This window comes from Gracilinanus agilis, chromosome 2 (genome assembly GCF_016433145.1).
Source record: "Gracilinanus agilis isolate LMUSP501 chromosome 2, AgileGrace, whole genome shotgun sequence".
Classification (NCBI taxonomy): Eukaryota; Metazoa; Chordata; class Mammalia; order Didelphimorphia; family Didelphidae; genus Gracilinanus; species Gracilinanus agilis.
In genome coordinates, this window is record NC_058131.1 from 526,130,620 (window position 1) to 526,144,819 (window position 14,200).

The window sequence follows — 14,200 nt, forward strand, 5'->3', positions numbered from 1 at the left end:
CCGGATGCTTGTTTGTTCTCCTCCTCTGTTTGCTCGGTTGTCTGGATTTTCTCTGTGTAAAAGTTGTCGAGTGTTAAAGACTTCTTTTTCTTGTTGTTTATCTTTCTCTTCTGAACTTCCTGAGTCTGGGTAGCCATTATTAGCCCAGCAACTTCTCAGCTTTATCCTCGCGCTCAGGGGTCTGTCCGCGGTCTTTTTGGCTCCTGAGGTCTGAGTTCTGGTTTTTTCCAAGGTCAAGCCCCCTGGTGGACCGCCTTGCTTGATCCTCTGCCGGAGGTTCCTTTACAAGTCTCAGGGCGCTGCTTCCACAGTCGTATACCCGTCTACGCTGGTTCCCCACTCAGGGTTTCAGAGCTTTAGTTCCTGGCTGTGTCTGCCTCCACCCACGCCTCCGCTGCTCCTGCGCTCTGCTCCCGCGCTCAGATTTCGGGTGCATTCTTTGGCTTATTGGGGTCCCAAATCTTGCTGCTCTCAGGAACAGGCCCCGGAGCTGCCAATGACTCGATGTGTGCCCCAAATTTGCTCTATTTCTTTTTAACTGGCTTCAGTGCTATAGGTGGTGTGTGTGGAGGGGGTGAGGGTGGGATGGTTGCTCAGCCCGCGATTTAGTGAGAGCTGTTTCACCCTTTTATAGCATGGAAATGTCCCGATTCCACGTACCTTCCACGCTGCACCCTGTTGTGGGGTTCCTCCGTTTGTCTGGACTTGTTTTTATGTCCCCTTGAGGAGTTTTGTGTGTTTTGGTCAGGAGAGGTTAAGAGCTGCTTTTTACTCTGCCGCCATCTTAACCCGGAACCGATTACATATACCTTTGATTGTTTTTCAGAGACTATGATGTTCTAAGATTCAAATAGCATCACTGGGAAAACATTTGTATTTAAAAATTGTTTTTTAGGTCAAGGAACAGCTTGGAATGATTAAAAAGACTGCAAAGACTATACAATTTTCCAAATGTTATCTACCCTGCTTTTTTCTGCCTGTTCAGTTCTGGGCCCAACTGGTTGTCCATCTGCAATGGGCATCTGCAACACCTGACCTAGATAAATAGATACTGTTGGACTAACTGAATGAACTGATTACCAACTACACATCATTATCTGGACAATAAGCATCTCCCCCCTAAATTCCACCAAGTAGATGGTACCTCCGGATTCTGTGATAATCATCGTCAGTGCAACTCCCATCTTTGCAGACCAATCAGGAATTGTTACATCATTCCAGCAAAATGCATGTGATTCATCAAGGGCTGGAGTGTATGACCTACAGAAAAAACAAAGCAAATGCCTGGTTCTGTGAAAAGTACCCAGTTGTCCAGACACCATTTCGTTTTTTTCACATTTAAATATTTCCCTTGGCTTCCTTAATTCCCCTAATTGTCCTCATTACATAAGATAGTGCCATTTTGATATATTTTTCAAAAAATATTTTGACATCTTTTACTTTTATATCACCTATATTTCTCTCATATCCTTTCTCCCTTTTCTCAACCCAGAGAGATATCCCTTAAACAGATCTTTTTTTTTTTAAAGAGAAAGAAAAAAATTTAGCAAAACCAATCAGCAGATCAAAAAAATTTGTACTTATCTTGCAATATTCCATACTTGTGGACTCCTGTCCCCATCTCTCTGAAATAGTGGAGGGAGATATCTCTTCATATCTCTTCTTTGAAATCAAGATATCAGTGTGTGTGTGTGTGTGTGTGTGTGTGTGTGTGTGTGTGTGTGTGTGTGTGTGTGTGTGATACTGTTTGATGATTTCCAAGTCTAGTGTCTTGTGACTCTTCTGGTTGAAAGTGTTTCTGTAAGGAGATATGAAGCTTCTATGTATTCTCTAAGCCTTTATTTACTCTTTCATTTTTTTAAACTTTATTCATCTTTATCCAACACATTTTTTTTTCAATGGTTTTCTATGCCATCTTTATGTCAAAGCCACTGAATGTATATTGACTTGGTTTGATGGCTCTTAACAAGTTTTTTATACTTTTCCTTTGCAGCTGGTATTGGCCCATTAACTTAAGTTTTTTTCATGTTTATCTTTTTTAGTTATGTACAATACAGCATAAGCACTGCAAGATGAGATGACCAAGTCTTTCATCCGTGATGTCCCTTGTTGCCTTTTTGTGCACAAAGAAACCAAGTTCAATTTCTTTACCTTTCCAAAGAAAATCTTGGTGCTATTTCATTTAGCTGCAACTTTTGGGGGTTTTTGTTTATTATGAGAATATATGTTGACATGGTTTTTCTACCAATACCATGATAATTTTTTTTGATCATTGGACTAAGATCTCACATTTAGATTACCTAGAATCAAATTAATGTTTACAGATCATGATACATTACCATATGGTTTTTTTTAGGACATTTTTCACTTTTTTTCTAACATGCTACTGCCACCTTATGCAAAAGCAGAAGGAAGGAGCCACACAGGATTGAAATTTGTTTTTCTTCTTGGGTTTCTAAGCCAAAGACACTATTTAATGACTAACCTATTGGCAGTAAGTGCCTCTATACTTAGTTGGTCCTTAGGCAATAATAGACTGTCACCAGAATGGTAGAATTTACCAGAGCTTATACTCTCTGAACATCAATATAGTCCTTGAGAAACCAGGTTTTTCTCCATCAGAATAGGACTTTTGGTATTATTATCATTCTATAAGTTACATGATAAGTATACAATCATAGAATTTGAGAGTTGGAAGCGACTTTCAACAATCATCCAGTCTATTTCATATCCAAAAGAAATTCCTACCATGATATATCTGACAAATAGTCATCCAGCCCCTGTTTTTAAAGTGTTCAGAGTTAACACATATTTCATTTTTTCCATTCAGTATTATGTATTCTGTTTTGGTTCAGATATATGCTATGTTTTCTTTCAAATATGAATCTTATAATACCTGAATGAAGCCGACAGGCTTGATTTTTCTACTGGATGTTATTGAAGATGATAGTAATAAAGATATGATGTTGTCATTTGTCAGTGTATACCACTTATATTTTCTTTCAGGGTACTTCATTTTAGAGGTGTGACCTAGAAGGAAACCCAATATTTTGTCATATTCTCATTATTTCAAATATGAATTAGTGAAGTCTGAGTAAGTTAACAGTATTTTACCATCTTTTAGGACATAGGGAATTATAGGGCTTTTTGTGAGAAAGTACTCTAGATTAGCAGATGTTAGTTAGATTTAAGAATAGTGGAATAATAAAAATCTACCCACTGTATTTCCTGAGATATCTATCTGATAGATAGCTATCATAATATGGATTTAGTTCATATTCTGGTCTGGCCTTATTTTAAAGAGGCCTCTTTTCCTGCTTCCCCAAAAAGGAGATTCCATAGTTTCCCAAATCTATACTAATGTGTAATCATCCTCCTAGTTAGAAAAATAGACTTTATATTTCTAACCCATATTATTAAAACTGGAAAAATATTTTCAAGTAGGATCAAAAGAGAAGTTCTTGATGGGCATTCTCAAGAGTTATAGTTGACACTTTTAGCTTGATGAATTAGAAGTTGCCTGGATGACTAGAAGCATAGTTTAAAACCAACTTCTAGATTAAAAAAAATCAATAGTAGCTCACACTTAAACTAGTACTTTAAAATTTGCCTGATGTTTTACCTATATTATCTCCTTTCGGCAGCTTTATAAAATTGTTAGAATAGCTTGGATTTATATAGTGCTTTAAAATTTGCAAAGCACTTTACAAATATTATCTTATTTGATCCTTACAATAATCCTGTGAGATAGATGCTATTATTATTTACATTTTACAGGTGAGGTAACTACAGAAGACAGAGATTTGCTCAGGTCTATACAGCTTAATAAGTGTCTTGGGTCTTCCTGACTTGAGGTCCAACACTATATCCACTGTGCTGTCTAACTTGCCTTAAACTTTACTTTCTTCTGGTGGGAAATATCATGTTATACATGATAGCCAGTGCCTAACACAGTTCCTAATACTTAGCAATAATGCTTGACATGCTGTAGATGCTTAATAATTATTTGTCAAAGTGACTGATAGCCATTGAATTTAGGATATTTTACTTCATGAGAATGTATCCCAAGGAAGAATTTATCCCAAGAAATTCATCTGACTTTGTCACCTCTTCCTGTTTTAAATATATTTTCTAACATTTATGAATTTTAGTCATGCCTTCAAACTTAGTTATAAATTCCTTAGTTATAATTCCTTAGTTATAAGTTACCATAGTTGAGAATTGTGTTGGTCATGCAATTTGGTTAATTGGAAAAAGCACTAACTTTGCCCTTATATTTCCTCTAGTTATAGTCTTCTCCTTCCTTCTAGATCTCTGTCCTACCTCACTTCAATTCCTAGCCACCTTGATTTCAGGCTCATCCCAAATGCTCTCTCTTTTTCTTTTTAAAATAAATGTATTACTTTTAAAAACTATTCTTTTCTTTTTAAATTTTGAGTTCCAAATTCATTTTTTTCTTCCCTCTCCCCCATCACTGAGAAGGCAAGCAAATCAAATCAATTATATATGTGAAATAATGCAAAACATATTTCTATATTAGCCTTACCTTAAAATAAATAAGGAAAAAAATCAAAGAGTGAGAAAATTATACTTCAATTTACACTCGAGTCCTTCAATTCTCTCTCTGGAGGGGATAGCATTTTTTCATCATGAGCCTTTTGGAATTATCTTGGATCATTGTATCAATTAGAATAGCCAAGTCTTTCACAGTTGAGCATCATTACAACATTGCTCCTACTGTGCAAAATGCTCTCCCAGTTCTTCTCATCTCTTTGCATCCTTTCATATAGATCTTATATATTTTTTCTAAACCCTCTTTCTCATTTCTTACAGCACAATTAAAATCATATGCCATGACTTGTTCAACCATTCCCCAGTTGATGGACATCCCCTCAGTTTCCAATTCTTTGCCACCACAAGGAGGAAGTGTTTTTTGTTGTTTTTTTTTTGAGGGGGGGATGAGTTGTAAGTTGCTTCCATAGCAGCTTATTAACAAATCAGTAACACAGGTCAATGAAGAGTTGTTTTAAAAAATAATTAAGTTCAAGACAGGAAAAAACAACCAGGTCTGTTTTTGGTTCTGGATGATTAACTCTGCATTTCTGGCATCAAATATAAGTATTTTTGTACATATAAATCTTTTCCTTTTTCTTTGATCTCTTTCGGATACAGACATAGTAGTGGTATTGCTGGATTAAAGGGAATGCATAGTTTTATAGTTCTTTGGACATAGTTTCAAATTGTTCTCCAACAGTTTATCAGTGTACCTCTTTTCCCTAACTATGTTATTTCTTACATCCTATTTTCTTCTGTTTGGCCTTCTCTCTCAATTCTTATCCTATCCCTCCTGAAAAAAAATCGATTTTGCTTCTAACCATTGCCTCCTTTAATCTGCCCTCTCTTTTATTATCCCTTTCCACCATCTATTATTTTTTTCCCCTCTTATGGGGGAAAAGGAATATTTTCCTGTTTTATATCCCCCAACACAATAGGGTATGTATATATATTCTTCCCTCTTTGAACTAATTATGATGAGAGTGAGGTTCAACTTTGCTTCCCCTCCCTTCCCTGCATTTCCTCCTCCAATGTAAAAACTCTTCTTTGTATACATCTTTTATGTTAGAAATTTTTCCCCATTCTACCTTTCCATTCCCTTTTCTTCAGTGCGTCCTTCCTTCTCCTCCCTTCATTTTTTTGGAGATCATCCCACCATAATCAACTCACACTCAATGCTCTCTGTGTAGACTCCTTCTAACTATACTAATAATGATAAAGTCCTTAGGAGTTCCAATGTATCATCTTCCCATACAGGAATATAATTTATTGATATAATTTATTTACATTTATTTAGTCCCTTATGATTACTTTTTAATGTTTACCTTTTTCTGATTCTCTTGACTCATGTTTGTTTGAATGTGAAATTTTTTAATTAGACTCTGCTTTCTTCATCAGGAATGCTCGAAAGTTCTTTTATTTCATTAAATATCCATTTCCCTCTGAAGGATTATACTCAGTTTTGACTCTAGCCTTTGCTTTCTATCATACCATATTCTAAGCCCTCTGTTCCTTTAATGTGGAAGCTGCTAATCTTGTGTGATCTGATTCTGGCTCCATCATAAGGGAATTGTTTCTCTTCGGCTGTTTGTAATGTTTTCTCCTTGACTTGGGAACTCTGAAAGTTGGCTATAATATTCCTGGGAGTTTTCACTTTAGGACCTCTTTCACAAGGTGATTGGGTGATTTTTTCCATTTCTAGTTTACCCTCTGCATGAAAAATATCAGGGCAGTTTTCCTTAATGATTTTTTAAGTATGTTGAATATAGGTTCTTTTTTTTTTTTATCATGGCTTTCAGATAGTCTAATAATTCTTAAATTATGTTTCCTTGATCTGTTTTCCAAGTCAGTTGTTTTTCTAGTGAGAATATTTCACATTTTCTATTTTTTAATAGGTTTGACTTTGTTATATTTTTCTTTTTCTTTTTTTTTTTTTTGGTTTTTTTTTTTTTAACCCTTGTACTTCGGTGTATTGTCTCATAGGTGGAAGATTGGTAAGGGTGGGCAATGGGGGTCAAGTGACTTGCCCAGGGTCACACAGCTGGGAAGTGGCTGAGGCCGGGTTTGAACCCAGGACCTCCTGTCTCTAGGCCTGACTCTCACTCCACTGAGCTACCCAGCTGCCCCCTGTTATATTTTTCTTGATGTTTTATGGAGTCATTAAATTCCACTTGTCCGATTCTAATTTTTAAAGAATTATTTCTTTAGTGAGTTTTTGCACCTCTTTTTCTATTTCACCAATTCTGCTTTTAAAGTTCTTTTCTTCAGTGATTTTTTTGTGTCTCTTTTATCATTAAGCCAATTCTGTTTTTTAAGGTATTATTTTTTCAGTACTTTTTTGTTCCTCTTTTGCCAAGCTGTTAATTTCTCTTTTCATAAGTTTCTTGCATTACTCTCATTTCATTTCCCAGTTTTTCCTCTTCTACTTTTATCTCTTTCTTTAACTCTTCTAGGAATTCTTGTTGGGTTGGGGTTTGATTAACATTTTTCTTTGAGGTTTTGCTTGTAGCTGTTGTTGTTGTCTTCTGATTTTATGTCTTGGTTTTCTCTGCCACCAGATAGGTTTTGCTTGTAGCTGTTGTTGTTGTCTTCTGATTTTATGTCTTGGTTTTCTCTGCCACCAAGTCCTCCCTCCCTCCTCCCTTCCCTTCCTTTCCTTTCCCTTCCCTTCCCTTCTCTTCCTCTTTCCTTCCCTTCTCTTCCTGCTAGGTATTTGGGGTTAAGTGATTTGCCCAGGGTCACACAGCTAGGAAATGTCCACTTACCTGCTCCCCCACCCCTAGCCTACTTGCACAGTCCCAAGCTTCAGGTTTTTCCATGTAGCTGTTTTCACAGTTCTGGGGGGGTCTACAAGTTTTTTTTGTGCTTTCCAGGTGGGGTGATCAGGGGAAAGGTGTGCTCATTATTCTCCTGGCCTATGCTCTGGTCTTTACCCACGAAGGATCCCATTTCCCCTTCAGATTCAAGTGCTGGTGCTTCTGGTCCTAGAACTGTGAATCCTTTCTCCCTTTTGACCAACTAGAAGTGCTATTCTCTGCCCTGGAACTGTCGTCCAGACCCTCTTAAGCTAAAAAAAAATGTTTCTCTCTGACCTTTTATTGGTTCTTCCTCAAAAATTTTATTTAAGAACTTATTTTAAAGACATTTGGAGGGGAAAATTAAAAGAAATCAGCTGGTAGCTGCCTGAATTTCATCATCTACCAAATTTCATCTTCTTGATGAAGCTTTTCTTGAATTAATTTTTGTTACCTTTTGAATTAATGTCACTTAGCATTCTTCTTGTTGAAATTTCTCACCTTTTATGTTTATTTATTATCTTATACTTATTTTTCTATGCCCTCCCTCCTAGTAGATAGTAAACTCCATAAGAATAAGATCTTTCTGAGTTTTCTTTTTATCTTCCTAAATATATCTAGCACATTTTCTTGTTCAGTAAGTGTTCAGTAAATATTCACAGAATGAATGAATGAGTCAGAATACCACTGTTTGAGCCCTGACTATCCTTTACTGGCTGGGTTTTCTAGGGGAAGCCACTTACTTTTCTATCTTCACTAGAACTTGAGGGTAATATATATTCCATTTCTCTCATAGGGTTATTGAGAGGGTCAAATACAACAATTGATGTGAAAGTTGTATTGTAAACTGAAAAGTGCTATATCCTTTATACTTATTAGGCATCTGTTTTTTATTTTTTGTTATGTTTTATGACTTTGCATAGTGCCTACATAAGAGATATATGTAAAGTGGACATGTTGACAGAAATAAATACATTGTAGCAGCACTGGGCTCCTCTAATCTAAATAATTGTGAACCCTTTGGTAATAGAATATCTTTTGCAAAGTCTAGCAAAAGGCATTTTAGACATTTTGATGTGAAAACTTTAAGTGCTATTTTTTAATCCATGAATTACTATTTTTAGAAGACTTAGTGCTGGATATTTTTTTCTCCCCAACAAAGCAACCTAATTAAGGTAATGGTTCCTACTGCTGAAGTAGTACTTGTGTTAATTAGTCAACCCTGATATGCTGCTGTTGTTTCTCTTGCTTCAGGTTAAATGGAAGTCACCCTTGGGAGCTGGATGCCTGTGTAGTAGATCTACCACATCAGGAGATTGCGATGAGTGGGGGAGGAGAGCAGCCAGATATCCTCAGTGTTGGTATCTTGGTCAAAGAAAGATGGAAAGTGGTGGGTATGCTTTTAAAAAGCTGGATGAATCATTATTCAACAAGTTAATTTTCAGTGAAGCAATAATAAATGCATTCATTTGGTTGTATACTTGAAGCAGTTTTTCTGTGATTAAGATAATTGTACTATACCTTCATTGCCCTTTCCTCTACCACAACATATTCAGCTTTCTTTCTTTTTTTTTTTAATCCTTATCTTCTGTCTTAGATTAATACTGTGTATTGGTTCCAAGGCAGAAAAATGGTAAGGGCTAAGCAATAGGGTTTAAATGACTTGCCCAAGGTCACACAGGTAGAAAGTATCTGAGGTCATAATCTACTGAGCCACCTACCAGCCCTCATTCAGCTTTCTTAACCTCATATATCAACTGTTTGACATTAAGCATATTTGGGTGGGAAAGGTCAAACAAAATTCAAATTTCATGTTTGAGTAATAGTATCATCCTATTCTGTAGTCAGGTCCACTCAAAGGTACAGTCTTAAGTTTTCCACATACTTATTTTTTTCCCCCAGCACCTAATCCTTTGCCATTCAAAGTGTTCTGTTGAGAAATTCAGAAACATTCTTTCTTCTAAGGTATTTGTGAACATTTGAGGCCCCTTTTTTTCTTTTGGAAATTAAAGTGTCTTTTTTGTGATATAGCCTATTCCACTGATTGGTAATTTAAAAAATGTGCATGACTCTTACCACGTAATGAGAAAAGTCTTTAAAATTTAAAATTAAAATTAAAATTTTCATTTAAATATGTGTAGTTTTTGTTTTGATATAGACTCTTCCCAATAAACTCCTCAATAAACTTTTTCTATGATATACATTTCTCAAAAAACTATCTAATAGACTGGTGTACTGATAGTACATTTCAGATAAGCATTTAAAAATTTTTATTTTATTTTACATTCACTTTTAAAACTTTCACCTTCTATTTTAGAATCAATAGTATGTTTTGGTTCTAAGGCAGAAGAACAGCAAGAGCAAGGCAATGGGGGTTAAGGGACTTGCCCAGTGTCTGAGGTCAGATTTGAACCTAGGACCTTTCTCTAGGCCACCTAGCTGTTCCTTACATTTACTTGTATATTTTGAATTCCAGATTTTCTCCCTCCTACCCGCCCCCTCCTTCATTCATTGAGAAGGCAAGTAATATGATACCTAGTATACATGTGAAATCATGCAAAATACACTTTCATATTATCCATTTTCATTTTTATTTTTACAGTTTTTTTAAATGACTTGTTTTTATAATATAGTCAGTTTCCTGGTTCATCTTTCCTCTGCCTTGGTACTCCTCTTTACCCTTTACTTCTTCATCAAATCTTCACTTGTAAGAGGTCAGTGTTTAAAACTGGTTAGTGATACAAACATAATATCTTAATATATTGTTCAGTGTGACAAGGTAGAAATGATCAGAAATTCTTTCAGGTAGTCAGTCAAGCAGAAAATATTTACTAAGTGCTCTTTTGATCATAGTACTGTATTAAGTGCCCTATATTACAAAGATTTGATAGCCCTCCAGTATCCTATGCTAGAAGGTGTTATATGAAATACTCTGCCTGGTATAGTTCCTTGGCCCTGGTAACAATAGCTAATAAAGTACAGAGCTTATTCCTTTCTTATATTTTGAATTTTGAAAAAATAAAATATTTTGAATTAGCAGCATATTAAAGAGTCAGAGGATCATTCAGGTCAGGGAGTTGGCATTCTATACCTCCCTCCTTCTCCTGATCTCCACATCCCTACTATATTCTCCCGTTGAAACTTATGGTTAAGTTGGAATGGCCCAGCAGCCATCTAGTCCAATCTGTGCCTGTTCCCCAAGAGTGATCATCCATCCTTCATTAGTAGACCTCCAGGAAGGGAGAACAAAGAACAAGGTATCTTTTGAGGAAGCCTTTTCCACTTATGGCTGCCTTTAATTTAAGTTTTTCCTGATAACAAGCCTTAATGGCTTTTTCATATCTTCTACCTGCCCTTTCTTGTTCTTTACTCTGGGGCCAAGCAGAAGAAATCTGTTTCTGTTTCAGTGTGATAGTCCTTCGAGACAGCTAACATTTCTGAATCTTCTCTTTTTAGGCAAGATAGCCCAGTTTCCTTCAGCTGATTCTCATATGGCATCAACCTGATGCCCTTCATCCTTTTGGTCATCTTCTTTTGGACATGTTCCTTCTTATAAATGGTCTTCTTGGGGCAGCTGGGTAGCTCAGTGGAGTGAGAATCAGACCTAGAGACAGGAGGTCCTAGGTTCAAACCCGGCCTCAGCCACTTCCCAGCTGTGTGACCCTGGGCAAGTCACTTGACCCCCATTGCCCACCCTTACCAATCTTCCACCTATGAGACAATACACTGAAGTACAAGGGTTTAAAAAAAAATAAATGGTCTTCTTAAAACTAACATAGAACTCCAGAAGTATGTTCTGAGCAAGGCAGAATATAGCAGGAGAATTACCTTCCAATTCCTGGAAATTATGCTTCTCTTAATGTAGTCCAAGATCACATTAAGCTTTTTGATGACCATACTTCACTACTAATTAAAACCATCATATCTTTTTCAGAGAAACTGGGAGGCTATTCCTCTTCTCTCTTGTATTTGTGAAGCTGATCTTTTTAACCCAAGTATAGAACTTGATTAGATTTGACCAAATGTCCTAGCCTGTAAAGGCCTTTTTGCATCCTAATTATAGTGACGTGTTTGTTAGTTATTCCTATCAAATTTGTCTGCTGAAGATTTGATTATAATGCCATATCCATATCCTTCCCTTTCGTAAAGTTGTTGATGTATCTTAGTGCCCTACAAAAAATTGTCTTGCTTTTTTGTTTGTTTGTTTCATTGTTCAGTGATTGAAGGAAAAGAAAAAAGTAAATAGCAACCTGCACTTTATCTGGTCTTTTCCTCTTCCCTCCATAAATGCTTTTCAGACTTACTGGTGATAAAGTTTTAGATGGACAGGTACCTGAAGTAAGTTAGCATAACTGCCTGGGAAAACTTCTTGGCAACTTCCTTGCCTTGCTGTAGGAAGCTCAGATATCACTATAGAAGAGGAATGGAGTCTCTAAGAGCAGTCACATTGACCTTGAATGTTTTTTCTTACCTTGTGGCTTTTGGAGGAAGTGAGGAGGGAAACAGAAATTAATTAAAAGTGTATTGTGTTCTCATTTCCACAATCAGGGAGTAGAAAGAATAGGAGGAAAATTTTAGAAGGCTATTTAGTGGTATATTTATGTTTTAAAATTAAATTCAACATTTATTAAGCACTTTCTGTGAATAAAGCATTGTACATATTGTTTCATTAGGTTTAAAAATATAATTTTTGTGCTTATTACATAATGAATGAATTCTCAAAACTGGAAAAGTTCTGTAGAGAACTAACAACTCTGAGTGATCCCTTTGGGTAGAAAGGTGCCAGATATTGTCCTTACCCTCATGGAGTTTTAAAGAAGAGTGGAGTTGGCGGGTACTTAGATTACTGCAATAAAAAGACTGCTTTTGAAGATCTAAAGCAGGAAGGGCCTTTGCTGATTTGGGAGAACTAAAAAGATTTATTAGAAATAAACCTTTGAATTGAGCTTTTTTTTTTTTTAACCCTTACTTTCAATCCTAGTAACAATTCTAAGACAGAAAAGGGAGAGTTAGGCAAATGGGGTTAAATGACTTGCCCAGGGTAACACAGCTAGGAAGTGTCAGGTCATATTTTAGTCCAGGCCTTCCTGATTCCAGGCCTGGTGCTATATCCACTATGCAAACTAGCTGCCCCTATCCATTTTCCTTAATTATTTTTAATATATCTTTTATTTTTAGGCTGCACATCCGTTTGGAAAGTTACCTCATCCTTAATGATAGTAGTGAGGGGTGTAGAGAGAGAAGGGAGGGAGAGAAAGGGAGGTACAAAAAGGAGAAGTGGGAGAGAGAAAAATCTTGAGAAACAGTAAGAAATGCAAGATTTGAAAGTAGAGGCAAAGTCATTTGCTATAATTGTGGAGGGTGAGGTTCTCAGTTCAAATGCCACTTCTTCCCTGAAGTCTTTTTTGATTTCCCCTGTAGACAATAATCTTTGCCCCTTTACCTCATCTAACATTTTGTTTTGCACCTCATTAATAGGTTATATTCTATATTATACTTAATTTTATGTCTTATTCCTCTTTTACATTGAATTCCATGAAGACAGGGGCTTTACGTTATAAATCTGTTATTCTTCACAGTATATATCATTTTGAACTAAGTAGAACCTTTTGTTGTTTGGTAGTGATGTTGTTTACTAAATAAAGTCCTTCATCATATTTTTTCAGGGCTAGATTTTCCCCACTAAAAGTACATCTCTTCCTCCTAAGGGATAATAATAACTGACATTTATATAGTGTTTTAGGGTTTGTAAAGTGTTTACATACATTCTCATTTGATCCATAGCTTCAACAACCTTGTAAGACAAGTGCTATTTGGGGATGGGGATGGACTCTAGATCTATGATTTCATCTTTGTAGAGGACTGGACCTAGAGCCAGGCGGGCTTGAGTTCAAGTTCTGCCTCTGACACATACTGGCTCTGTCATCTTCAGTAAGTCACTTAACTTCTCAGTCCTATAAGCAGGTCTCTAAATTGTAAATTGCAGAGAAGGTGCCAACCATCATGGATAGGAGTTTCCTTACTGTGAGTTCCCTATACCAGTGAAATCAAAGGACTAGTCCTTATCCCTTAGGGAACCTCCAGATAAGGAAACACCCTTTATTAATATGGACCAGAAACTATTTTATATGGTTTCTTAGTCTTAGGGTGATGTTGGGTAGTTAAAAGACCTAAACAGGGTTAAATAGTCATTATGGTTAGGACTTGAACCCAGGTCTTCTTGATTATTTCCAAGGCCAATTATCTATCTGCTATACCACTCTAGTGCTCTTAATACGTCCCTTTTATAGATGAAGAAACTGAGATTTAGAAAAGTTAAGTGACTTGCATATGGTCACATAGTTTCTAAGTCTCTTGGGCTGGATTCGAATCCAAGTCTGTTCTGGCTTCCAGCTTAGGACAATTTCTGCTACATTATATTAACTCTCAGTGATTTTTCTGTGCTCTGGAATATTACAGCCATAAATCCTTCTTTAATAATGGGACCTTTTGCCTACCTGTACACATGGCTGAGACTAAATAACAGGAGGTGAATGTGTTTTGTTAGAATATTGATCATCTCTCTTAATCTTTTCTATTTGCACTTAATTGACAGTTGTTCATTTGGGTTTAGGTTGATTTCTATGGTGTGTTTTGACAGTTAACTTGTAAAATCAACTCACTTTAAGTTTTTGATTGGGACATGGCCTGCTGAATTTAAGCTAGATTCTCTTGGATAAACAAAATACAAAATAGAAAGCAATACATTGTCTTTTATTTTTTTCAAAATTCAAGCATTTATTTATTTATTTTGTATTTGCTTGAGGGTTTAATTTAATTAATTAATTTAGAATGTTTTTCCATGGTTACAA

The 14,200-nt window shown here is 36.1% G+C and overlaps 1 protein-coding gene across 1 annotated transcript in view; it reads left to right on the top strand.

Annotated features, from left to right (window-relative positions):
* Positions 1-14,200, top strand: part of TTBK2 (tau tubulin kinase 2) — a 269,754-nt gene that overhangs the window by 33,871 nt on the left and 221,683 nt on the right. Inside the window, exon 2 of the mRNA XM_044665098.1 lies at positions 8,604-8,739. Coding sequence (XP_044521033.1) covers positions 8,671-8,739 — 69 coding nt within the window. The 5' untranslated portion in view covers positions 8,604-8,670. The remainder of the gene's footprint in view (positions 1-8,603; positions 8,740-14,200) is intronic.